Source organism: Scleropages formosus, chromosome 7, assembly GCF_900964775.1.
Source record: "Scleropages formosus chromosome 7, fSclFor1.1, whole genome shotgun sequence".
Taxonomy (NCBI): Eukaryota; Metazoa; Chordata; class Actinopteri; order Osteoglossiformes; family Osteoglossidae; genus Scleropages; species Scleropages formosus.
The window spans coordinates 17,816,833-17,844,713 of record NC_041812.1 but is presented as its reverse complement, the minus strand read 5'-3'; the positions used below and the strand labels follow the sequence as shown (position 1 = coordinate 17,844,713).

Below are 27,881 nucleotides of genomic sequence, written 5' to 3'. Positions count from 1 at the left end.
CATTAAGAGCAAGCTGCAGATACAGATATATTGATCAGAAAATTTCATGGACAATCCATTTTATTTTTTACTATTTTTATTTATTACACAAAGACTTCAGGACATGGCTAACAACTTTTGAAACCCAATGAGGCCTAGCCAATACAAAAATGCCTCCTAAAAGGTAAACCTTAAAAAAAAACATTATTATTATAATATCCCTGTGAGGGACATCTACTGTACAAATTTCATGATCATTTAGCTACGAATTTCATGATTTGCTGTGGATGGATGCACAGACAATTTTAAGCAAAATTTCAAGTGCCACTGAACATCAAAACACTTCACTTTTCACTTGGGATTCTAGAACTGAAATCAATTTCTTTTTGATTAAAGTCAATCCCAACGTGTCACGCAGATGATCCATTAACCAAATTGTGGACAGATTAAGAGGGGCATCAGGTGCTTCTGAAGACCTGTTTCTGAGGAAAGCCTATGGTGTCAGGGAGCAAAAGTCTCTGGTAGAAGCAAGTTTGAAGTAAAAACCTCCTAGGAGAAGACTGTTGACATGAACATTTCAGGGCAACACAACGATCTTCTTCTCCAGCTTCTGCGCGGGGAAGATAAAGCGCCTCATAACATCGTCCAGCTCCTCAAGGGCCAGCTGGGCATGGAGCACAGCAACGTCATCGGAATCAGACCGGACTACCCACTTGAGGGTTCGGTAAAGGTCCAGCAGAACATCACCAAGGACCTAGAGGGAGTGGACAATTGGAGAGTGGAGTGTCATACAGAGAGGAACAACAGGTGTCTAAATTCTACTCTTCCCTAATGAGATTTCCACATTTAACCATCCTTAATCGGTCAGTGCTGTTACTCTACAGTTAATCAAATAGTATTCACTACTTTCAACATTTCAGTTTCGTACGCAATTTGATTCAACAGCATCTATTTGCACTACTCGATTTGCTTTGCAAACATGCAAACTAAAAGGTGTTGAAATATACACTTCATCCATTTCGTGCTCCTAGGTCCATTTTGTACAATTCATATACTTTATTCAAAACGCTACAAGAACTCAGAGAAGCCGCATTCGAATACCAGCCCTGCTTAAGTGCCCTTAAGCAAGGTACTTTCACTGAATTCCTCCACTAAAAATTACCTGCTGTATCTACTGTAAGTAAATCATTGTAAGTAGCTTAACATTGCAAGTTGCTTTGGACTTAAAATGAATCATTATTATCAGTATTATTATTGTTGCTGTTACAGTGTCTTCTCTCACTATGTTGCTGAATGTGTGCTGGTGCAGCCCTGGGGAATTTCCTTTAGTGTTCATAGTTCTAATGTGATCTGAAAACAAATTAAAACAGAATAAGAATGACTTGTTTAGAAAACATGGTTAAAATAAGTTTTGGAGAATCTGGAGAATTTATTTACTCATATTCTGTAAGTGCATGGTCTCCATAAATGAGGTTTTAGGAGCAGGGCCCACATATTTGTGGCCACTGTTCAACGGAAACAGTGACGGCCAACACTGTCAGTAACAGAAATGCTTTTTCCTGCAACGTCAGAAGAGCAAATGCAACAGGTATCAGCATGCTGTGGTGAAAGGAAGCAATAACAATGCTCTCACGATTAGTCAACCTGTGGGCAGGAAACTGTTCTGTCACTCAGAGTGTGTGTGAAAGGCAGTCCCGGGGTAACACTGCCAGTCTAAACGGGCTGCTTCAGTCAACACAGTTTTGCAGCAAGTTACACTGCTCCTTAAAGTTCACTTTTAGCTTTTTCCAAAGTCAGAAACATCCCACATTCCTTTCATTCCCTTTGGACACATCTCCATTTCTCCATGCAGCAGTGAGAAATGAGAATGAGTCCAAAGGATGATTGACTGGTGGCGTCAAGAAGCCGAAATGTATCATCACCGCATTCATGTTGCTGCGACTTCCAGAGAGGAATCTCAAAACTGGTTAGTGGCTTTACTGAGCTTCCCTAAACACCGTTGTTTTTCTCAGGCGCAGACATACGGAAATCAAAATGCAGCATGTGAACGGCCCAGAAATTCCCCATCTTTCCACCTGGCACACAACATGGGACGCTTCAAAAGTGTTCCTCGCCTTCGCATCACAGGTCCCTTCCTTGTGCATTTCCGCAACACCGAGATGGCCCACAAGTACTGGAGGGCTGCAATCCATTTTAATATTTTAATTAGCATCTGATTTACATCAGAAACCCAAGATGACTTCACTACCAAAATAATTACATAAATAAAATACTTCACAGCTGAAATAAACCAAAAGGCAACATAGTAGTCCTTGAGTTAGGACATATGCAACTTTAGATGACCCAGGCTAATGACGCCCATCCCATTAACCTTGTTAAACTGATTATGAGTCCCAATGTTCGATCATAACATCTAACGACATGTGTTGTACGATAACATTGACTGCCCATGCTGCCACACCACAGCTATACTCCTTACTGTTTGGGTCTTAGTCACTGTGTGATTTCCCTAGCAACAACTGCTTTTCATTAATGATTCTCTTTAAATCAATTTTTATTTAAATTAGCAAGTAAGCAAATAAGTAGGCGTTCCTTATTCGGGGGGGTGGCACAGCGGGTTTTACCGGGTCCTGCTCTCCGGCGGGTCTGGGGTTTGAGTCCCACTTGGGGTGCCTTGTGACGGACTGTGGCCTGACCTGGGTGTCCTCCCTCCCCCTCCAGCCTTACGCCCTGTGTTGCCAGATTAAGCTCCTGCTCGCCACGACCCCGCTTGGGACAAGCAGCTTCAGCCTGTGTGTGTGTGTCCTACAGCATTCATGAATAATCACCTGCACTGTATTCCATTTAATAATTACTGAATTTATATTATTCTACATTAGTATTATTTTAACATGAATAAACTGTAATGCAAATGTAACAAAAATCCTATAATACCACATAGAATTCATGGGTGCTAATATGCTTATGGATCACACACTGTATACAAGAGGATGTTTGACTAACAACAAAGCTGACTTACAAAGGGTTCGTTGGAACAGGACAACCTGTACATTACTGCGGCTAACCCTGACTCTCCTTTGCTTTCCATCCCTTCCGTGTATCGCTCCCAAAAACGTCAGGCATTGCTAAAGCCAGCCCTTTCTCCTCCATGTTTAAGGGTTACAGAGCAGCGGTTCTCAGCCTCAGTGATTGTGTAATTGCATGCACTCGCATGTTCACCGCAGAAACCTGTGTGAATCACTGCAAGCAAGCAAGCACCTTTTTCCAACCTCCTCCCTGCTGGCACATATTCCCTTTCTTTACTACACTTTCAGTAGCGTCAGCCAAGTACACCAACATGCCACAGCATACTTTCAGCTATATAACTGTTAGCTATATAAACAACAGGCTGCAACATATACCCCATTAATCACCGAGTTCTTAAGATTTGATTTCCTGGTTTCTTGAAACTGAAAGAAAGCCAGCAGGGGTTATAAAAAAAAAAAGGAAAAAGGTTAAGATTTCACCATGATTTCCACGTAAAGTAGGTGAGGTGTTAGACTGCACATGCTTGCAGCCACAAGAAGCAGTGGCAAGGAAGCCGTGTTGTAGCTCTCAGGAGACCGAGTTTCTCCTCGTCGCAAAATGGCTAAACCAGTCCTACGAATGTAACGTACGGTAAATGTTTCTAACTATACTTGAGAATAACTGTATGATCCTGTTACAGTTTAATGGCCACCTGGGTGTAAAGTCACCGCACCCAGTTAAGCTTCATGAAAATTACCCATATAAGTTTCATGTAAGAAATATCACATATAAATATCAATTACAAAAAGAGGACAATTAATCAAGGATTGTGTAGCTACATGGCAAACCTGTTCAGTGAGTCACCACAGCTGAAGACCAGCAAGATATACAGAAACCTAGGCCAACAGTGATTTTTATGCCATTTTATGCCATATTAAGTAGTAGCTACCTTGATGATAAAAAAATGTAACTGAAACATCAAAATATGTACATGTATACTTATGCAATATCAAAATTATATCATGATAAATGTTCTGGAATTTACAAAAGTAACATGACACAACAAAAAATACATTTAAAAACTGGGCAGAGAATGATTTGAATTGCTTTTGAACTGCTCATTAAAACAGTAAAGCTGCATGAAACAAGACACTTTTGATAAACAAACGGTTTGAATATTTCCTTTCACAACACCTGCTTCAGCATACATATGACAGTGTGCTTATAATTGCGGTTAGAATTTGGAAGCCTGACCTGGGGAATGCCATGTCTGTTAGAAATTCTGGGAAATGAAAACCAGGTCTGTAGCACGTGAACGTACTCTGACAGGTGGGAAATGCGTGTGTGGTGTTGGGTGAAGCGTGTGAAACATCCAGTCTGGTGAGATGGGTTACACCAATTTGTGTGGGGTTCCCACACCAGAGATCCTAATGATAGAGTAGGAAATTACAGCTCCCCTTCTGCCTTTGTGATCTCCGTTCCAATTGGCCCCAGAATTGCATCCTTTACTCAAGCACTTGGCCCAAGACCCAAATTTCACATCCTCCCTGATCACCTGTCACTTTTCATTCAGGCACCAGCCAAAGGGCTGCAGAACTAATGAGAGGATCACAGAAGTCTGGTAGATATTTGTAGATTTCAGAAATTATGGACACAAAGGTATATTAATAGTGATTTATTATATCTGAAATAGACTTCCTGACTGTTTTTTTGTAACCAAAAATCATGGGCATTGTCAAAGTGCCCCAGAAACTGAAAAAAATGCCTCCAGCAGCACAAACAAAAGACAAGTCAAGAAAATCAATGGTGAGAAATTGGCACTGAGGGAAGAGTGAGAGAATAACCGTCTCATCCAGGATGGGGGGTTGAATGTAGCAACCTGTGGAAGCAAGCAGCACATCCTGCAAGGAGTGATATGGATGAGGTGGTGGGTTCACCCCTAAGACAGGATGAGGGGTGGGTGTCTCACCTGTGTAGTTCTGTCACTTAGGCCCCTTAGCAGCAAGGCAATGACATGTACAGCAGCCCTGCGTACCTCCTTCTCCTTCTCCGTCTTGATGAGAGCTGTCAAACACGAGCTCAGCTGGGAGGAGAGGAAAAAAAAGCGGGGGTGGGTCTGCTTGCCCTGAGATCGATAGATGGAGATTAGAATGGTGCTGAGCAGTCCTCTCATGAATACACATTACGGACACTGCAGTTACAGAGCTCCACGTGTAACCCCGCTGGCAAAGATGACATTTCAACCAGGCAACTTTAAATAGAAACACCGCCTCCACGAATGCTTCTAAATGTGTGACTCCAGCTTCTGCCAATTAAGCGATTGTGCTGGTGTGCATTTGTGTGGGAGGGGGGCAAGATACAAAAAAAGGATGCACAAGAAAGACTGATCTCAGCATAGGGGGAGGGGCTTGTAGGAGAAGGACTACTTAGCTTAGTGTGTCAATATAAAAGAGAAAAGACAACATTCACTGTGAGCTCTCACCTATCACTGCAATGTGGTCCCTCTCTGATCTATACCTTAACCACAGGCTCTAAACCCTACTTACATTTATTTTATTTATTCATTTATTTAGCTAGCTATGATTTTCTCCAAAGGGAGTGTCATGCCGCTTTATTTAATTATTTTATCGTTTATACAGCTGCGCAGATTTTACTGGAGCAATTTAGGGTAAGTACATACTTTGATCAAGGGTACAACTTGGACTGGAAAGTGGCAGATCTAACCCCTACACTACCTGCTGCCCCACTACTGCAACAATCTGTGCACAGAGCTAACTAAATTAGATCTTCCCCAAAAATGACTTCAGATGCAAAAAGGAAGAGGCACTTGCAAGGAGAACAGCAATATCTACAATACATATATTCATTTAACACTTTTCTCCAAAGCGACTTACAATGTTAAGGTACCTACATCTGTGTACCAATTTGTACAGCTGGGTAATGTGTACTGGAGCAATTCAGGGTAAGTACCTAGCTTAAGGGCACTACAGCTAGAGGTGAGAATCAAACCTGCAATCCAAAGGCAGTGGCTGTAGCCACTATGCTACCAGCTGTCCCTGAGGGAACATTTTAATGTAACAATATTAAACAGAGGGTCACAGTGTATGAGCCCACTGACCGGCGAGTTGGTGACTGACATGGTCCCCCACGGCCCCTCACCTCCTGGACCAGTGGCCCCAAGGAGAACTGCAGCCTCTGGCAGAGTTCGCCCAGGTTCGAGAGGCTGCTGGTGCGAATGCTGCTGTCCTCATCTCGGGTTCCTCTGAGAAACACTCCAATCAGGGGGTGCCCACAGTGGGGAGCCAAGTCACCTGAGAGGAAGAGAGTAGAGGGTAATGATGGTCTGATGGAAAGTATCCTTTGTTAAATTCAATTCAGTTTCACAGCAATCCCCTGAACAATGTGACAAAGCACTGAATGAGAATACAGAGCCATGTCACTAATTATGAAAACCATTCATACAGTTGGGCTTTCAACAGAACAACCGACTACAACAATGCAAACAGAATGCAAGAATGCGAAAAACACAAACAAGATCACCATCAATCAAACACGGTGCCTATTTGGATCTTAACCTGATCACTGTTGTGTGTGGAGCACATGATCAGATTTTTCCTCTCTTCAGCCAGGATGGCATGTCTGCCCATCCACCATCTACATGAACTAATGATTAAAAAAATGAACGTGATTAGACTTACTGGTTCATACATCCCAGGATTGTGCTGGCTTCCTTTTTTAATACATCAGTGACGATTAGTGAGATAAATCATTTTTCTACCTATATGAAACCTCCTGGATTAAACCAACCATGTGACGGTCTTTAGCTTCAGTAATCTCCCAGAGGGTTACCGTGGTGACTCTAGGGGATGGGGTGGTGCAGTGACAGACGGCACAGAAAGGCAGAACCTGCGCCGTGTCTCTGCAGCTGAGCCCCCTTGTGCTGCCATGAAAGGGTGTGAGAGGAGGACAACAGAAGTGTTTGTGCAAATCTGTGTGTGTTAATGAGGTTGCAGCTGTGAACGTGCGAGTGCAGGATTGGTACGCTGGTACTTCAAGTTGCTAACATTCAAGTTACGAATTTACAAAGATACAAACATTGTACAGCTTATTTTTAATTGCATTTTCATCACTGTTGCTTTTCCAGAAATTTCTATTGTGGCGTTAAAATGACCCGCCTTTCTTCTTGTTGCCATTAGTTGGCAGCAAAATGCACTCGGAGAATGCAATAGCGGTAACAGACCAACTGCATTCCACATCGACCTACAGCATTTACTCTCTCTGGTGTTCCTGATTTCAAAAATAAGTTACAAGAGGAGGAACACTGCACGTTTTTATGGAATGAATTGGTCACCATTTTTCAATGAATATAAAATACGTAAAATGAAGAGTCTTTACTCTTTTGAAGAGTATTTTATTTTCTCAAGCTACATCTAAGATATTCACAGAAACTACCAACAAATAAACTGAGGGACATCTGTTTCATTAAGTTTTAATTGGTTGTGTATAAAATAAAGCTGAGAACAGCCCATAGCTGAGGAACATCCAACGTTTGTGCCATACAACAGCATGGAATGGAAGGTTGTGGATATGGTGCATTTTAAACCATTTAAATGTAGTTTTGAAGTTAATAAAATGTAATCGAAGTGTTTCATTGCAATGCAGTGGTGCTACTTTGGGGCATGTAACTCATCTCGCGCCCTGTTTCTGGGATTGGCTGCAGACACCGCAACTCGGCACTGGACGAGCAGCTTGTGATAATGGATGAGTGGAAATGCTGGACAGTACTTTGTATTTATTATAGTTTTGTCCCAGGTTTTCACTGAACCTAAACTATTATAAAGTGGACAGGAGTATATATTGTTCAGCTTTTATTGATTACAACATGGCAAAAACAAAATATGGGTTATAAACAAGTTGTGAACAGATTTACGGTTCTGTGTTTGGTACACTGATCTGGTACACTGTAAGATTACTGATGCAGACCCTTGAGGGGAGTGTGTCAGAGCAGTGTAAGGAAGTGTAATGGTGTGAGGGTGGTGTAGCCAGACACTGGAACCAGCTGTTGAGACACTGAGAGCCCATCTCTGTCTTCAAGAGTGGAGCAGAGCCAACTGAGGACAGGAACTGGTCTACACCCAGAGACAGACAATGGTGGGGAGGCCTGCATGAAGGGTGCTTGCTGAATAACCCCTCGCTTGTCTGGGAAGAATGCAAAGAACAGATACGTAGAGACTTGGCAGTCACGACTGGAGGGCCTGCAATGCACTACAAAGAAAGCAGAAGAACATTCCCTACAAAAGCATTTATGCATGAGATACATTTCTAAGGGAAGGACCGAATTTTAACTTGCTTTCCCTCAACCCCCCCACTCAGCAAAAATATACTGTCTAGAGAGGAAAAAGGGACTGTATTGTTTCCTCTGTGACTCAGAGTGACTTTCAGGGGAAAACGGCAATGAAAACCCCACGCAGGCATCGTGAAATCCCGGGTTAACGGTGAATGCAGGTGCTGCGTCACTGATGCATCGCTGTGTGATGCCATCGTAGTCAGAACGTCTACAGGAAGTTCACTAATCCGTGTCTCAACACTTTCTCACAGTGTTTCACACTGCCTGAGGTAGGAGGACATAATGTTTCCTCTGCAGTGCATTGTTATTATACCCTTTACCCACATGCCACTATTCCAGTTGACTTCCAGAACACATTTTAATATTTACATGTTTTCAATATTTGTAGAATTTTCAAAATTGTAATTTTAAACTTCAAACTAACATTAAATTTACAAAAAAGACAAATGATAGGTAATCAGCTTCTTTTGCTCAGTTAGACGTTTGAAAGTGCCACATTTTGTTTTTGTCCTTCATTAGCCTCAACACCACCTCCACTACAGTGCTTGCAGTCTTACTAATTAAATTTGATCGCTGGCTTGTTTTGAGTTTCTTCAATGATTACTAGTATTAAAATTGCATCCAGGGTTGAATTTATCTTAGCAAACCATGCTGTGATTCAGCCAGTGAATACACAGGGAGTACACAGGAGTACACTGGTCGTAGACAAGGAGTACAAAGGGAGTAGTCAGAGTAGACAGGGAGCAGACGGAATGCACCTGGAGTACACAAAGAGGAGACAGGTAGCAAACAAGGTGCACACTGGGAGTAGACATGGAGTACAGACAGAGTACATGGAGAGTGTACAAAGAGTCCTCAGGAAATACACAGGGAGTACACTGGAAGTAGACACTGAGCATACAGAGAGTACACAGAGCACATAATAAGTACATAGGGAGTACACATATAGTACACGGAGTAGTCAGGGATTATGTACAGAGTAGACAGGGAATTCAAAGGGAGTACACAGGATGTACACTGGGAGGGCAGAGAGAGCACATACAGTAAGGAGTAGACTGGGACTGGAACACTTTCGGGGTAGACATGGAGTAGACAGAGTGAAGAGGAGCTGTGTGTGCCTGAGAAGAGGGGGCGGCTCACCCATGGCCCGACTGGCCCTCATCAGCACCTCGCCCATTTTCAGGCGGGTCTCCAGTGACCTCGCCTTCTGGGTGGCACCTTCAGTTGGGCTGTCTCTGTACTCCTCCAGCAGCCTCTTCAGGATTCTCTCTGGGAAGGTGTCAGCCAGCACTGCCAGCCCTGGGGGGATCGGATTAGGGACACATGGAGTAAATTCCACAGTCACGTAGCTGCCAATATTCAATCCATACTTTTACAAAGGAAGTCTTGGATTCACAACTTCATAAACTGCTTGGGCACAAGTGAGCAGAGGATGAGCCCATTTACTCAAACCCTAAAAGCCCAAAGTCATTGAGCTGTCATTCCCAAAGCAGGAGTTCACTCAAGGAAGCTGCAGAGAGCCAGGATTAGGTGCGAAGATAAAAGCATGAATTAATGCAACCCCAAAATGGGTCTAAAGCACCTACCCTGGTGCAGAGGGAGAGTTTCCTGCTGATCCTATGATGCCACGGTCGCGTGGGGCTCGTCGGCATGGCTTCCTAACAGCCATGTGAAAGGAGAGTTCAGACGGCGGCATGGAGGCCAGCCTCATTTCCCCAACAAGGGCCACAGTGTCTGAACACAGGCGCTCTCTGCTAATGATAGGGCTGTGCAGCCCTCAGCCCTAATCTAGGCCTGTGGGAATGGAGCCTGTTTATATGAGACTAAACACAGGTTCGACATGGTCCCCAGGACTTTGGACCACCTGGGTGATTCTACTTGGTGCCACTTAACACTGGATCCCACAGGCTGCTGGTACATCAGCTACCTACTCCTTCTACAAATCTGTGTTTTAACTGTTATTGCAATTGGTTAAGGACAGTGGAAATTTAAAGAGCATACAATTTTACTCATTTATTCAGCTGAATACAGACTGATACAATTCAAGTGCAGCACTGCTCCTCCTTGGACTTGAACTAGAAACTACCCTTTCCTTAATTCATCATGAAAGAGGGCTGTCCATAAAACAAAACAATCTTTCCAGTTAACTTTACTTAATAGCTCTAATTATTTTTGGAGATTACTATATTTCAATAATTCCCTCAATAAAAATGACAACTTCTTACGTTCAATTAATTTGCACTTTGTGTGTATATCATTTAGTATAACATTGATATATGTTGCCTATTATAATATTTGTATCTATTATATATTTTAATAACTTAATCTAAGGGTAAGTGTCTAAAAGAACCATGGAATGTTTTGTGATTTTTTGGATCTGCGTCACAGTCCTGGGGTGTCGATTAGAAAACCATGATTCACACACTTGTACACACACACAGTCTCACTTCTGTCTGGCAGAACCCTTTGTACGAATCTGTCCCTTCTTGTCTGCTTAACTTAGCTTGTTGTTTGCTAGGCCTGGATCTGATATTGATGTCAGAGACACACCCATCAGCAACTCATGTGGAACAAACCCAACAGCCCCATACATTCAAGCTCAAATGTGGATTATTTATACTTCTTTTTATCAGCTCCCGTTTTTCCTCCATGAACAAGATTTCCAGAGTAAAAGATGGATATCTTATACCTCATGATTTGTGACTATGCGCTCGCTGACCTGCATCTCCAACCTTGGCAGGTACTTGCCTGTTGCTTTTTTAGATTCTATTCACAACCAGATCAGCAGAGCAAATCATATCAGCATTGGTATGAGTTTGGCACTTCTCAGCACTGAGAAAAAGGCTGGAAATCAGGGAAAGCCAAGGAGGAAACCAAAATGCTTGGGCTCTGTTATAAAACCTACTAAATTAATTCTTAAACCTTGTACAGATCTGTACCAAAGAGAGACAAACATATTGTTACCATGCCAGTTCAAATGTTCTATATACTAAGACAGTCATTTCAACTGTAAATCTGCAAAAATGTCACACCACCAACGAGATACATTTTGGTATTCAGGTACATTCTCCATCCTAAATTGTTGCAGCTAATACTGTATAATGAAATATATTACTAACAATCAATATTTTTGTTATTATTGTGCTTATGTATTCCTTGATCTTGGAATTTAAATGTAGAGAATAAAATATGTTAATGCTGGTTAAAAATAATAATGAATGAATGAGTGAAGAGCACAAATCTCAATACAAAGTCGACCCAAAACACCATAAATACCCCAGATCTTACTGCCTGTCTTCACTGAGATTCGTGAGTAATCCCCCTTTGACGTCTTACCTTCAATGGCTGAGAGATACACAAATGAGTCGTCATGTTCCAAATTGTCCAGGAAGAGCTGTAAAGAAAGTTGGGAAACCGAAGTAAGAATACTATACTACTAATTCTTCTCTGAATATTAAAAAACAAAACAATTCCAGGCTTTGAAAGATCCAGCTAACATCACTTTAAATGCTAAGTCCATTATCAACCACAGGATACAGGCAAAAGTTAAATCAACATTTATGTAAAAAGTTGTTACTAAGCATATATATATATATTTCTCTCATAAGCATGAATAACTGTGGGGTGATTCTATATGAGAATTATTAGCCATTTGTGACAATATCTGGTACACATTTCAAAGTGCACACATAGGCCCTCCACTGGAAAAAACTGTGATCAACTGTAATACTAGCATGGAACATTCTGGAAGGTTCAACATTCTACAGCGTACACTTGTATCATGACAGTCCCTAGCCCTGAGCCCAAATGCACAGACACCACACACGCACCAACACAATTAGGCTCACATGAAAGAGTGGGGAGCTCTTGAAACACCCAACACCCCACCACACTCACAGATCCCCATCATGTCTACATTCCCTCAGGCTGTGTGACATGTGGGGGGGAGGGGGCTGTCACAGGGAATATTAAATGAGACAAAAACCAGGGGAACCCCCCAATTAACACCCCCTTTTGAGTCCCAACAGACCCCAACACAATCTGCCTTTCTTGCACATCACTACTGCCCAAATACAATAAAGCCAGAATTAATAGCTCCATTAATGACACAATAGATATTATTCATTTATATAATTTATTACTAATTTAATTTGCTGAACAAATCTCTTCTAAGTGTCTTTGCCAAAATCTGAAATCTGACTCCATTATAATAGTCGGAAGGAAAACAATTCACAAAACGCTAAAACACGTGACAGAAAAGAACCACCCTAACCCAACCCAAGCGGAGGATCAAACAATATTCCAGTTCCAACTGAAATGAGGCCATCCAAAGGACATGCTTGGTTCTTGGACTCATGCTAAAAACGTTTTTATTATTCCACAAAGTCCCGAGAGACTTCTGACCCCCTCTCTTATACCACACAACAAGAGCTGCTCAATCCCTACCGTGAGGACTTTATCCTGGAACCGCAGAGTCTCGGCATCCCTCTGACGGACCATGCCGGTCAGCACCCGCAGTGCCATGGCTTTGGTCGGAACGTCTGGGTCGCACGCCTCCAGCAGACACTCGGTGAAGGCCTTGCTAGGCAAAGCATCATGGGGTTCACCTGTGCTGGATCCACATGCCCTGGGCCCTGGGGTCTGGACCTCTGGGGCAGGTGTGCGGGAATTCGTGTGGTCAATGGGTGGACCAAAACTAGGCTGGGTTGTGGGCGTTCTTTCCATGGCTGCTGTTTGGCTATGTTTAGTAGGAACATTGTGGACAGTTTGGTGGGGGTCTTTACTGTGTGCTTCTGGTACACTATGGCTGCTTTTGGTGGGTTTCCATCGATGAGCTGCCTGGGTCACAGTGTCAGGACAGTAGGCCCCATGCGTGGCCAGAGTGGCCCGCAGGTCTGAGGCCAGCTCCTGGATCACCGGCTCTGGGTGCTGTTTGGAAATCTGATCCAGGGGCTGCAGTAGATGTGACATGCAGGAATAGTCTTCTGCACTCAGCTGTGGAGAACAGGTAAGCATCACGCTATCATCCATCAAAACAGTCGGTATCTCATGACTCATAAAGCCTTCCAACACCACTGAAAGAAAGAAAGCTGTGTTCCAACAACCTTCACTCAAAAGAACGCACTCAGCCTCCTCCCTGATTCACACCCAGCCCCACCCAGTTTTATTCACTGTTGATTACAAAAAAAAAAAAAAAAAAAAAAAAAAAAAAAAAAAATTCTCAAACCGCTGTGCTTCAACTCCAGGAGCCAAACAGAGCTCAAGCCACAAAAAGGTCAGTCAATACAAATGTCACAATAATAATGACAAAAGATATCATTAATTTTAAAATTAGGATAGAACAGAGGGGCCCATGAATCATGGTAGTTTCCTGCTTGAATCCCTCAGCTAGTTTCTACAACAAAACCTTCTCTTTAACCTTCTGTAAAAGTGACTGAATAGCTTCAAAAAAACACAAAGCAAATATGAGCTCAGTCTTAACAGAGTCAGCCTATGCATGCTGGCACATGGCAACAGGAAGCATCGCCCACAGATTTCCAGGTTATGAACTACTGGGAATTAGGGAGAAACTATCAGGGGAAAGTAAGGGTGGTGGTGTACCTCCATGGCTCCAGTCAGCATGGTCGCCACAAGACCCATGCCCATGCTGAGAGACTGGGTCTCCACCGTGCCCCCAGAACCGTGGGCCAGGCCCACGCAAGCTCTCTGCAGCATGGCCTCGACAAACTCCACCACCTGTGGACAGGGAAAGTCACAAATTGCATCATACGCGCACGTGCACACCCACACATGTGCTCTTACACTGTGTACTTTTTTGTTATGTAGTTGCAACCAGACACACACTTGCTGATTCAAAGTTCACACTTCGCTAACAACAAGAAATTATCTAAATTTTGGTACGGTGGCACAGCGAGTAGCGCTGCTGTCTCACAGCACCTGGGTGGTGCGAGAGAACGTGGGTTCAATCTCCGCTCAGCCTGTGTGGAGTTTGCATGTTATCCCCGTGTCTGTGTGGGTTTCCTCCCACAGTCCAAAGACATGCTGTTCAGGTACATTGGTGACTGTTGTCACCTATAGTGTGTGAGTGACAGAGAGAGTGTGTTCCACAGATGTATGGATGAGTGACCCAGTGTAAGTAGCGTATCTAGCAATGTAAGTCACCTTGGTGAATATGGTGTGTGGGCTGATAATACTACATAGAGTTTGTTGGAAGTCACTTTGGAGAAAAAGCGTCTACTAAATGTATTAACTGTAAATGATATTTTCATTACTATTTATTCATTTAACTCATAGTTTTCCCCAAAGAGATGTCCCATATTAAATTGCTTTACCAGTTTATACATCTGGATCATTTTTACTGGAGTAATTCAGTATATTTACTTTGCTCAAGGGTAATACAGTAGGTTTAAATCTGGACCATCTAGAACAAGGCAGCAGCTCTAACCACTATGCCACCTGCTATGCCTAAATATCCTAAATGTACCTATCTAAAATTAAAGCATAGCTATATCACAAAATATGATCTCAAGTGAATTATCTGACTCTTATGACTACCAATGTATTTCTGATGTAGAACACAGTAAATGACAGGTAAATCTCAGAAAAATCTTGCCACAAGTTTTCAATCCCAGTGAAAATAAAGTATGCTATTGATAGGTGTAACTCGTCATGTCCTCAACTTCCATAATAAGGATTCCGAGGAGAACAAAATCTTCTATCATAACTAAGTAGAGGTGTCTTCAAAAACATATAACATTCTTAAAAATTATTTTTAATCACCAAAAAAATAATACTTTTAAATTATTTGACAATTTACTTATTGTTAATCTGGGGTACGAGGTAACTGCAGATTTGTTCTCGATTCACTCTGCTCACAGTGCTAAATGACCCAGATCTCCAGACCTCATAGCAGACAACACAGGGGAGATGATACAAAATGCTGCTGAAAACGTTGCGTTTGACCTGTCAAAGCTTTCCCCCATGTCTCCCCTTCTTATGTCAATATACAGGAAGCTACAGGAAACCAGTGGAAAGTTCAGCACTCTGGTTACAGTGTACAGACCCGATCATTTTCTATGCCCCAAGCAGGTTGGTATGCTCCTTCACCTCTTGCTGCTTTGTGGTCCCACACCCACACACACACACACACACACACACACACACACACACACACACACACATACATAACAGGTCCAAAATCAAAAGCTTGAAGTCTTTCAGTTCTGGCTCCTACGTGGTGGAATGAGTGCTCTCCCTCCCTCAGAACTGCTGAATCACTCTTAAAATTCAAGAAGGGTTTCAAAACGCATCTCTTTCAGATTCACTACTCTCCTGATTTCCTATCTACTCAATAAATTTGTGCCACATTATATGCTGAAAAAAAGTATTCCCTATCAATTGCATATGCAGCTGTTCGTGCTATTTATGCTGGCAAAAAAGCGGCACCCTACAAACTGACAGTACTTCTGGAATTCTGTGTCTGCATCTCTCCCTCTGTTGGCAAGATGCACTTTAGTTTACTCTGAGTTGTACATCACTTTAGAGAAAAGTGTCAGCTAAATAAATACATATACAGTATATGTGAATGGATGAGAAACATGACAGCACACGTCGTTGTGAGGGTGATGTTACTGGGCCCAGTTGAGCTGAAGAGGACTGGCTGACCTGCACTGGCCTGCGTAGCAGATGGGTGTGAGACAGGCGCTCGCACATGCTGGCGAGCACCTGCAGGAAGGCCACCCTCTGGCCCTGCCCTGCCACGCGTCCCCACAAACGCTCCTCCAGCTGCAGAAGGGTCGAGGCTGAGCTTCCCGTTCCCTCCTGCTCAACCTTCTCTTCATCTTCCTCCTCCACTGCCCAGCTAGTAAGCTCCTGCAGGACACATGAAACGCTCATCACTGAGATCCTCGCACCATCTACAACACAGAGCAAAGACAAAGAGCAGCAGTGGAGCCTGACACAAAGTAAGCAGATTCAGCGAAGAATTCAGGAAAGAATTTATATGGGTAGTCCTCGAGTTACAATATATATGACTTACAACAGCTCTGACCTACACCGATTGTCGCATTAATATTATTATATTATTTATCCTGGCAGCTGGCCGGCCGCATATTTGTTACTGTTGGGGTCAGCACAGTAAGCATTTAAGCGTCTAGCAGCAACCGCGTTTTATTTACAAAAATGTTTATTTTTCATTTGTAATTCCATGTAAGTTATATTATTGTTTAAATATATAGCAAGCAAAAAAAAAGAAAAAGAGTGTTCTGGTGGCACAGCAAAGAAAAACTGGAACACAATATTTAGTTACGAAACTGAATTGTGCAGCATGAAAATGATACTATACTATAATATACTTATATTACAGATTCTGCAATAGGCTCCAGACCACTGGAGCGCTGACCAAGACAAGCAGTTAACAAAAGTAAGTAACTGAGAGACCGAGTGAACATATCAGTGTTATTTTAATAAGAACAGTATGTGAAATTAGTAAAAATAACAAAACATTCAAACATAGGAACTATTTATACGTCCTTATGGTTTATATAAAGGCACCTTTTTCCACAAAGTCAACTTATGACAGGGTCACAAGAACCAAATCCAGACGTAAATCTAGGAATACCTGGACATCCAACTCTTAAACCAAACAAAATGCTGAAAAAAAGCCCTATTAAATGCTGTGTATGTGAACGAGCGAAGCAGCCATTGTAGGTGATGTCATGAGCCCGAATGCGGTTTATCATGTGATTTGAATACGCAGTAAAGCAGCACCTTCAGTAGCTCCAGGAAGAAGCCTCCAGGGAGATCACTGTCCTTCAGCTCAGCTAGCAGCTGAACGAGACACTCCACCCTCCACTGCTCAGCTGCCAGTTTCTCATAGAGAGCATCGTCTTCATCGCTGACAGAGAGAAAGAGAAAAAAAAGAAACATAAAAGGCAAGCCCTGTACATCATCGCTTCATTTTATCTGATGGGTTATTTCTCATTCAGACACACTTTTTTCATTGTTAAAGCTATTTGTATTTATTCGATCTTTTTGAAGAACTTCAGTATTCATTATGAACCATTGTCTCTTTTACTTTGCCATTCCGTGTTCCCAAAGTTACACTGCCAATACTATCAATCATACAGTCGTGTCAATGACATGTTGCTAAATTAAGGTGAAATACCACAGAGACAAAAGGCAAGAGAGCGTGACTGGGAAATAAAGATGGCGTGGAAGTGATATTAGCCGGGAGCAAGACAGTTCCTGCAAGTGTTACTCTAATATTTTAGAGGAAAAATAAGCGACAAACAGTAACGGCAGGGTAGCAGGACTGCAGTGGCTACAGTTGCCCTCTTTGGACCCAAAAAACCCAGGTTCTAATCTCATCCCCACTATTTTACCCTTAATCAAGGTACTTACCCTAAATTTTTATCATAAAAATTACCCTGCTGTATAAATGGGTAAAAAAAGGTAAGCAGCTTAATACTGTAAAACACTTTGGGCAGCAGCATCACCTGAATAAATTAATGCAATGTAAAGTGGTGCTGTCATTCCAACTGCTAACAAAAGACATCAAGATGCGAATCGTGAGTTAGTCACCTGCACACAGCTTTTGGTGCAAGCCTAGCCCCTCCCTCACTTCCAGGTAGGAACTCAAACCCAGGTGATACCCCACCAGTGGGGCCACTCAGAATACACAGACGTTTGAGGGAGCGCAAAGCTTCTGGCGACTCAGCGTGCGACAGGTACCACAGCAGGATCTCCTGGCAGGGGGTGCTGTGGAGCATGTGTGACAGCAAACAAAGTTAAACCACCATTTCAAACAGCTGTCAAGCGACAGTAACGTTATTAAAAAACACTTTCCTTTTACAATTATTCTGTAGTTATAGGAATGGATTTGGTGTGATGGGTCAGAGTATTATAATTTTTCCAGCTTTTTCAATTACGCTTTTTGCCAGTATTTCATGAAGATCGATGTGGACTGACCGTAGATGAGAGACATTCCGCTTTGTGAAGCAGTACAGCGAGAAAAGGACGGGGAGGATGTCCTCCAGGGACGTCAGCAGAGCGGGACACGAGCTGTTCCCCACCACACAGACCTGAGACAGCAAACAGGGTGTCGTTAAAGGACATCAGGGATGATTTTCCAGTAAGAAGCACAACTGGAAGGCCTTCTGTCCGTAGTGTGTTTTAGAGGAAGATCCAACTAAAGTGTCTCTCCTGATCACCATCTCCAAAGCTGGCGGTATTAGTTCCTTGGGGACAGAAGTGCTTTAATAAAACATACGCTCAGCATGATTACTCAGGGACTTGTGTTTATGTGTGCATGTGCATGCGCGCTCGTGTGTGTGCTTAGATGCTAGGAATGTGGAGTATGATGCAAGAAGGCTGGATTACAGCGTTGGAACAGCCCAGGCCTTTTCACAAGCACCCCCAGACATACTTCATCTCGGTGAGTGACTTCAAAGCTGCCTCCCATGTCTTACTACAGTGCCCCAGGCTGTTTGTCCGTGGTCTCGTCTCTGTGATCGTCACACCGCATCCCTGGGTTGCGCAGCAAGTATTGAGGGGTGAAACTGCTTGCCTGAATTGTCCCTCCGGCAATCTCCCTTTGCTAAAGTGTTACACTCCAGGCACCTACAATAACACACTCGCCAAGAATGTATGGAGCATACTAAGCTGTCCTTGTATATTTATATCTTTAATTTTCCTCCTTATTTAAGCTAAATAAGGAAAGAAAATTGAAAATGTTCTTTGTCATAGCCCTGTGATTGGCTGATATCCTAACCAGGACGTAACCTGTTTTGTACCCTGCGCTTCTGGGATAGATTCTGGAGCTCCTTGGACCAATATTCTAAGAGCCACTACTGATAATGGATGAATGGCTGAAGAATTTTTGTTGTTTTTAAACACTGTATCAAAATCTAAAATTGGGTTGGCAAAATAAGAATGTGCCTTAAACTCAAAAGTGAAGATGAAAAGTCAGTGAGGTTCATACATGTGAGAATACATGCTAATTTATCCTACCGACCTGCTTGTTATAATTTACGGAAACAACGCTGTGCATTTCAGATCATTTTATTAAAGCCAATTTAATAACAAATTAAAACTGAAAAGGAGGCATGACAAATCTGTTTACTACATATAGTACATTGTGGAAAAATATTTTAAACTCAACAAGTAGCACAGGGGTTAGAGAAGCTACCTTCATATCCGAAGGTTGCTGGTTTGAATCCAACCTCTTGCTGTAGCATCCCTGAGCCAAAGTACTTACCATAAATTACTCCAGTAAAAATTACTCAGCAGAATAAAAAGCAAATAACTGCAAGTTGCCTAACACTGTAAGTCACTTTGGAGAAAAATGTCAGCAAAAGAAATAAATGTAAATTAACATCCTAAATGCCGCCAAAATGTTCAAGGGGCACAAAGAATCGAAGAGCCAAAGAACACTGACCTTCTTCACAGATGACCTTAATCACAAAGTATTATGATAATGAGGATAACATCAGTACGACAGTGGTAAAAATATAAATGACAATGACAGCTTAGGTGATGCTGATTGATGTCAATGACCTTATTAATATTAAAGTGAAAGTGAAGATGAATTTCGGTGGACTGACACGCAATGTTCCAGGGTTGTTGCTTAGAGCTACTTGCTCTCACTGCATATTATACGGGTTTCCTCAAGAACAAGCTCGGTGTGAGAACACACAAGTTTCCTGGAACAAGGCAACGTTAGTCTAAAGAAAAAAGCGAACATGGATCTTACTCACCTTGTACATGTCCTCGACGCAGCGTGTCAGTTCCCATTCCTGCACCGATGATGGGTCCTGGCCTTCCGCTAAGAGGGAAGGGCAAAGCTATAAATTTCCAGGTACTGTCACATTTACATTGCAGTTGCACTTCTCCAAGTGGAGAAGAAATAAGAAGAAATTATGTAAATGTTGGTGTTCTATTCACTATGTTCATTTAGCTGATGATTTCCTTCTAAGTGAGTTACAGTGTTAAGCTACTTACAACACAGCTGGGTAATTTTTACTTCATCAATTCAGGGTAAGTTCCGTTATCAAGGGTACTACTGTAAGAGGTGGATTTCAATCTGGGTCCTTCAAGTCTACTCACTCACTTTGTTATGTGTTGAGCTTATTTCCATCTTTTTCCTCTTTTTAAAGTTGATGTAGCACAGTTTTCACGCAGCGACTTCTTTTTCTATTATATTTCTAATTCTGAACTAAATGAATACCATGGTATCGCAACGTAACACAGAATCCAACAGTTTAACACTTGATTATTACACATTACAATGATTACCCATAAGTCTGCTTGACTTCAAGGCAAAAAACAAAAGGAGCAAAGGCACCTCATAATAACCACTACAAAAATTTAACAGCTACGCAGGCCAATTTATCTAATTCAAGCCATTAAATGTTGAGCCCATCACAGCGGGACCTGACCATCCAATAATCAGAATAGATTATTGCTTCTGAGGCGTGAAGAAGCAGGAGAGCAGATGGAAGAGCAGATGACATGACAAGGATTCAAGCACTCAACTGGTTTTTCAGTATGCTCTGAACAAGTATATAGGCTGTATTTATGTGTTAAGTGACCACCTGAGTCCCTGCAGCGGACCAAAGGGGCGAAGAGGGGAGCAAGCAGGTAGCGGCGCCCAAGTTCAGGTTGTTTCTGCACCATGGTGAATGCCGCACAGGTGGCCACGCGCTGGAACTGCAGGGCCGTCAGCTTGTCTCGGAAGTGCAGCAAGTCAAGGACCTGGGCAGCCAGAGAGACGCAGTCACTAGCACACACAGCCTGCTCATACATACAGTACATTGACATTTATTCATTTAGCCACTGCTTTCCTCCAAAACAACCTGTTTTAAATTATTATTAAAATGTAAAAAGGGGGTCTGCAGTGTGACATACCAGGCAAAAGTTCAAAAAGTGTTCAGGAGCATGAAAATAAAGAACTGTGTGATAAAACAAAATACCATACTCATATGTGTGCGTACTCATCCATCACCATCTTTACAGAGCACATGGCTTCAGTATCCATGTTGTCATACCCAGTGGATGCGGTACCTCCATACCTGTGGGCACACCTGGCTGTAGTAGCTCTCAACTGAGAGGGACTGCTGGGGACACACTGCCAGGATTCTGGCCACTGCATCGCACTTCTTCCAATCTGAGGCTGCTGCCTGCACCCCAGCACTCCCTAGCGGCCCCGTTTGAAATGGTTCAAAAACAAATTCATTCATTCAGAGGCAGGGAGGACTACAAATCATTGAATTTCTGTGCTTGTCTTACAGAAAGTGACTGACACTGTCTCGGGAGACCTGCAACATATCTTGTACAGAGCAATTACACTGCAAATCAATCTTCCCTTTCCACAAACCCAAAACCCTGCTTTCTCGTTAACTACGTCTCACCCTCCCCAGCCAATGGCTCACAAAGGGCTCGGAGCCCCACTCCCCTCTGGTCCATCCACACACCTCCTGCTCCTTCGAGGATGGCTCTCACTACGGCCTGGACGCCGTTAGGCTGCATTAGTCTCTCTGACAGCAGCTGGCCACAAAGCCGTCGTAGCCAGGGGGGTGCGTGGGCCAGGGGAGTCCGGGGAGGCGCTACCCCAGCAGGGGGTCCGCGAGCCTGCAGGGAGCAAACACAATGAAACACATGACACTCTACTCTGACATGCTCTCCTTTCTCTAATACACCTGCTCTTTGTACCTGCTTGGGACCTCCTTGAAGAATCAGAAGCTCCTTGATGACAATTGGCTGGTAGACCTTTCCCAGCAGGCTTTGCAGGGCTTTCCTGCACTCAGTGCGTTCCTCCATACTAACAACCTGCGACACAACAGAAAAATGACAAATGGCCTCTACGTATCAGCCACAATCTAGACAATCACACAGTCAGCAACCCCTCACAGGGCAACCACCTATACACACATTCTTGGGAGCACGTATAAGAGAAATCAAACTACACACTTTCTATACATCTATTTCCTTATAGATACTTCCCAAAATACACACCTTACTTACAAAAACCTGTGAAAGACCAAAAAACCTCAATGGAAAGTGCAGTAATTCTGAGGACTAAAACAAATGCTCAGTTATTATTAGAGAAACACAATGCACGTTACCTGAATTTCTAGAAAAATTTTTATAGTAGTTTCTGACAGTACTCTGTTGATCTTTGACTGTAGAGACCTGCGCAGCAATGAATGAATCTTACTTTTCTGTACCTTACTATATTGCACCACCTAGAGACACAAAACCATCGACAAAAAACAATACAGGAGCCCCCTCCTAGTGTCCTTTTCCTGTGTTTGTGGTACCATTTATATTTACTAATTCAGCTGATGCTTTTCTACAAAGCAAGTTGCAGCGCTACTGATAATGATGTACCTATTTACAGAACAAGGTAACTTTTAGTGCATGAATTCTGGATAAGTACCTTGATCAAGTATACTTGAGCAGGAGACGGGATTTGAAACCAGCTCTTATGTACAAAGCAACAGCTCTCACAACGAAAACAAATTTACGGAAATAGTTTCTTCACATCTGTGTGTCCAGGATGGCACTGACATATGTTTACTGAATGTAAATAATATTACTATTTATTATAATATGGGGGGGGCACAGTGGGTTGGACCAGGTCCTGCTCTCCGGTGGGTCTGGGGTTCGAGTCCCGCTTGGGGTGCCTTGCGACAGACTGGCGTCCCGTCCTGGGTGTGTCCCCTCCCTCCTCCGGCCTTACGCCCCGAGTTAGGCTCCGGTTCCCCGCGACCCCGTATGAGACAAGCGGTTCAGAAAATGTGTGTGTGTATGTGTGTGTATTATAATATGGCTAAGCCAAGCCATACTCCGAAAAAAAAAAAAAATTTAATGAAATACACTACTGTAGTATTTTATTAAAGTAAGATTTAAGAGATGGAGCTCCATTTATTTATATGTTCTAATCAGCCCCTATTTTAAGGATGCTCTCAATGGCAATATTTGATAAAGCCATGGAGAAATGTTTATGTTCTAGATTTACATCCATTAATATTTATGGTTTTGCAAATTTTATTTTATTCTACTGAATTTTATGTGGAGGTTTTCATATTGCACTGGGTCATCATTTTACAGACATCTGAGTTGCAAATGTTAGACATTGCAAGTGTATTTCCATTTAGTTATTTAATTTTCTTCACCTGTCTACTTTCAATTTTTTTTTTGTTTCAAAGCAAACATCACCAGCTTTTCTGCACCCAGCCGTGATCTGGCAATAAAAGTAACTCAAACAATGTAGAAGTGTATAATAGTGCTGATTAATAACAATATGGCAAACCTGTTTATCAATAAATCATAGAATATCATGAATTATATCATCAATAATATCATAAATTCAGTCAACAGCTGCAATTAAATATAAATTTTTTAAAGACAACTTTTTTATTTTCAGCTATTTTATCATACCTCAAAGTAAATAAAAATGTTAAAATAAAAATCTTAATGAATACATTTTACTTATCGCAGGTATATTTAAGACTTTTACAGAACTCTCCCAGTGAATAAAATAAAACTCCTTTTGACAGACTGGGTTCCCATTCTTAATGTTTGCAGCCTGAAGGATAGTCTCTAGAACACAAAAACCCTGCATAAGATGAGCGATTGATGAAACTGGCATAAATACTGTAAATAAGTCTTACAGAGAATTTTAAATTCAATTGAGCATTAATTGAGATTTTCACAGAAATAAAACCCTAAATGAATCGAGAGATGTCTGTATTATTAAGCATTTATTGACGTATGTTGCGGTTGAATTTAGGAACACATCAAGTTACAAACAGATTTTTGGTCCCATCTGTGTTGCTAAGTTGAGGACCCAGTGCATGTAAATTATGGGTTGTATTGTAATGAACCAAGTAATGTTGATTTTTTCCCCCCCAACACTAAGGCTGCTGTCTGAGGAGACCTGGGGGCACAATGCCTGCAGGATAAGATCTCTTTTTTGATTTAATTACCTTAACACTTGACAACAGTGCAACATGCCCTGCTTCTACATGACTGGTCCAGTACTAGACACGGTACCTTACTGTGTTCAGCTCTGCCCTCCTCAGGATGTTCTGGGCAGTACCCCAACTGACAAAGTCCAGCCAGGATGTCACCCAAATGTCGTGTGAGGACCAAGGTGGCCACAGACGATGCTTCGGAGATCTCCAGCATAGCAAAGGTTGTGGTCAAGAGCCGTCGGTCTGGGGGAGGGGCCACATTTCGGTCCACCGCCGCCGCTACCGCTGCACCAAATGTTGACCTGCACTCCAGCGCTATGCCCACCCCCGGTGAGAGGTAAGGACAGAGGCCTAGCGTGACCACAAACTGAAGCGCAGCGCTGACCGTCTTTTGCTGGGCCACACTCAGAACGTCTGGGGGCAGCGGCGGGGCAGCCTCGGGAGTGCAGGGCTGCGATGGGTCTCGCTCTGAGCGGAAAGACTCCAGGAGATGCGTCAAGTGACGTGTCAGAGCAAGCAAGAGCACCAGGCATTCCTGCACAAAGGCCCAGGTAGGATCCTTCGAATTTCCACACCATTCCAGATCCTGTCGCACCCGATGCTGGAACCCGGGCACCTCCTTCAGCCTGGGCTCGCCCCGCAAGCGCTGTTCCAACTCGGCCAGGTTGGAACGCAGGGCCGCCACCAAAGCCCCACTTTGAGTGCACCGTGTAGCTTCGGCGCAGGCTTCTGTGGGGTGAGAGCAGGTTTTGCTGGACTGTGCGTACTTACTGAACTCAGCCAGATAGCAAATAACAGACATCTTGACTGTGATTATAGCTATTGTCTTTTGTTTAGTCACAGCGATCGTGGCCAGTGTAGTCAACCTAATTCCATTCTGTGCTGCCTGAGGACAATTTCACTCTGGACTCCCATCATCTGATCCCATGATCATGTGACCCTGTACACACTTTTGTTTTGTCACCAATCCACTCCACTGCTCAAACACGTGTCTTTGGACTGTGGGAAGAAACCCACTTAAACATGGAGAGACTCACTGTGCAAACTACACACAGATTGAGACACAGAGAGAGGAACCCACACAGTTGAGGAGTCAAAGTATCCTGGAAAATGTGTTGATGCGCAAGCGGCAAGGGGTTATGGTAATTTTTCCCTTACCCCATTTATTTCAAACCCTCATTTCATGTCCTACATCCAGTGCAAAATCACAGAACAACAACAACGGCTAAACTATATCCAAAGCAAGGAAGGGGTCATCCTCAGTGAGTGACGATAAAAACAGTCAATTAGATGAGCTTGCCTGTGTATTTAAGGAGCTAAAGTTAAGTTCAGTTGTACAGTACCAAAATTAAGGTTATGACTCACCGCCGACTGGTTTCGTAAGGATTTGTAATGCATCCAAAATACCTGCAGACATTATCGGGCCTGTTAGAAAACTGTTTACAACAGGCTACATCGACTCGACAGGCTCGCTCCTACAGCGAGTTCAAGGCAGCGCGGCGCATGAAATACGCGTCATTGCTGCGAACCGTCATAAGGCGGGCGCCATCTTGAATGAGGCAGGCAGAACAACACGAAGAAGCAACACTCAATCTTTATTGAAGCTTTCAATAAATAAGCACCCAAATAAAATAAAAAGATTAAAGTATCCGGGCCCCAAAACTATATGAACACTTTATTTAAGCAAATAATGTTTCCCCACACAAACAGTGGCCGTTGTGAAATAACAATTAGCTTCATTTATTCATCATTATCATCACATATGATATACATTTCAGTGTTTTGCAGAAATAAAAACAGCAAATAAATAAATAACAAAGTGCATATAATTATGCATGAAAATATGTTTTTTAAAAAAAACTTAAACCAGTACGTCGCCCTTAGTATTTTTAAATAAGTAACATATTTAATATGCTACAGAACTTACAGTTTTAACTAGGCAACAAATGTGACTGTTATTAAAAATCCATGTAAAACCATGATTTTTTTCTGTGTTTATTCTGCTTCCATCACATAAATATGACTTATTTTAAGCCTATTAAGAAAAAAAGATTCACCCTTACCGCAGAGTTGCGGTGATTTGGTGTAACGTCAAAAGTTGCAGATGCTGCTGGTCAGAAAGTATGTTTTTTGCGGAGTCCAGCATACAGAGAGTCTCGCGCGGAATAACGGCTAGCGTCACACCTCCTGACGTCACACACGTGGTGACTGACACTACACACAGTCTTTCAGAATCAGAACGAGAAAGAGTTTTATTGGCCAAGCGTGCTGAGTGGGGGTGGGCGATGCTGCAAAATTTGGTATCGATCCGATATCAAGTAAATACAGGGCCAGTATCGCCTATACCGATACTTCTTAATTTTAAAAGCTTGCGCTTGAACTTACATGTACTTTCCTGTAGGGAAGAGCAGTGTGTCATGATTTATGAGGTGAATGCTGCATCATTAATACACTAAATCTGACATTTCATGACATGACCACTAAAAAAATTTAGTGATTTGTGCTCTCGGCGCGCCTGTAATTAGTCATGTGTATGTTAAAACCCAGGACAGATTTTAAGCACTTTGAAGCCAAAATAAAAAAAAGAAAAAAATGTATTACTGCATTTTTACTGCAAACTGAATTTGCACAGTTAACACAAAAGAGATACTCATCCATTTCCATATTTCAGGTTTGAGGCATATATTTTTCAATTCCAATAAAATAATTTATTTAGATAACACGTTTCAGTGTGCTGATTATTATTAATGTCTGAATATAATATAGTATATATTTATTCAGCCTGCTAAATAAACTGTGATTACCAGTTACACTTTGAAAATTAGCATTAACTAATGTCGAAGATGTATGACTAAAATATTACTTCACCCCTATGGCTACCTGGATATTCTTTGCCTCTCTGAAAGACTCTGCCAGCGATGTTTTCATTTAGCCGTAAAATAACTCCACACGACGCTCCTCTTTCTTTCTGCCCCGCCACGTCTCACTCACTGCAGCCAAAACTGCCTGCTTGCGCTTGGCGCCACTGAGTCACGTGATGGCAAGACAACAAAACACAGCGGAGCAGGGGAGGAGGAGGAGGAGGAGGAGGAGCGGCGTATGCACACACAGATACGTCTACTCTTTGATGAAATAGGAGCAATGTACGGAGCGTAGAGGAAAGCAACTTAAACTAAAGCATCGATCTCATCAGGCTAGTATCGATCCAATACCAGCAGTACCAATGTTGGTATCGATACTATCCCCCCACCCCTAGTGCTGACGCACGCAAGGAATTTCCTGTGGTTCTAGGCTTTCTTGTCGGGCCAAGGAATCATAGGGTTTCAAGACAGAACAGACTTCACTTCTTTGGCAGGAATCGACACCCCGTGACATTCATACAGTCCGCGAGAGACTGAGAGACAGAAAAGAGGTTCACGTGTGAAGACCCATGTTTCCCACCCGTGTGGGATGTCCCTCCGTTCCTACCTTCATTCCCTTCCCTGTTTTGCTGGTTTTTGTTCCAACTGCGCTGATTACTGACTCACAGGAATTTCACTACCGAATAAAGAGCTGCGCGCAAATCACATCAA

General features: G+C 42.7%; 1 protein-coding gene across 2 annotated transcripts; it reads right to left on the bottom strand.

The window, feature by feature from the left end:
* Positions 1-95: 95 nt before the first annotated feature.
* On the bottom strand, positions 96-25,772 carry tango6 (transport and golgi organization 6 homolog (Drosophila)). Of its 2 annotated transcripts, XM_018739468.2 has the most exons (18): positions 25,675-25,772; positions 24,389-25,038; positions 22,043-22,159; positions 21,805-21,961; positions 21,403-21,527; positions 20,926-21,085; positions 20,089-20,156; positions 18,302-18,414; positions 17,915-18,091; positions 17,102-17,228; positions 15,998-16,204; positions 13,934-14,068; positions 12,779-13,327; positions 11,669-11,726; positions 9,473-9,631; positions 6,145-6,296; positions 4,955-5,068; positions 96-733 (listed from the first exon to the last, which is right to left on the bottom strand). In XM_018739468.2, exons 1-18 carry the CDS (start codon positions 25,724-25,726, stop codon positions 557-559), a joined length of 3,297 nt encoding a protein of 1,098 aa, XP_018594984.2. In that variant the 5' UTR covers positions 25,727-25,772; the 3' UTR covers positions 96-556. The 2 variants fall into 2 exon arrangements, with proteins under 2 accessions (XP_018594984.2, XP_018594985.2); XM_018739469.2 differs by lacking the exons at positions 96-733; positions 4,955-5,068; positions 6,145-6,296; positions 9,473-9,631 and adding an exon at positions 9,926-9,990.
* Between the last annotated feature and the right edge of the window lie 2,109 nt (positions 25,773-27,881).

What these genes read in the sequence shown, in the direction of transcription:
- tango6 (XM_018739468.2), bottom strand. Translation starts at nt 25,726, where the DNA reads ATGTCTGCAGGTATTTTGGATGCATTACAAATCCTTACGAAACCAGTC. An exon ending in TGCTACGCAGGCCAGTGCAG is followed by an intron (nt 14,069 to 15,997) that starts GTCAGCCAGTCC and finishes CCCTGTCCACAG; the next exon opens with GTGGTGGAGTTTGTCGAGGC. An exon ending in TAAGTGACAGAACTACACAG is followed by an intron (nt 734 to 4,954) that starts GTGAGACACCCA and finishes CACTCCCTCTAG; the next exon opens with GTCCTTGGTGATGTTCTGCT.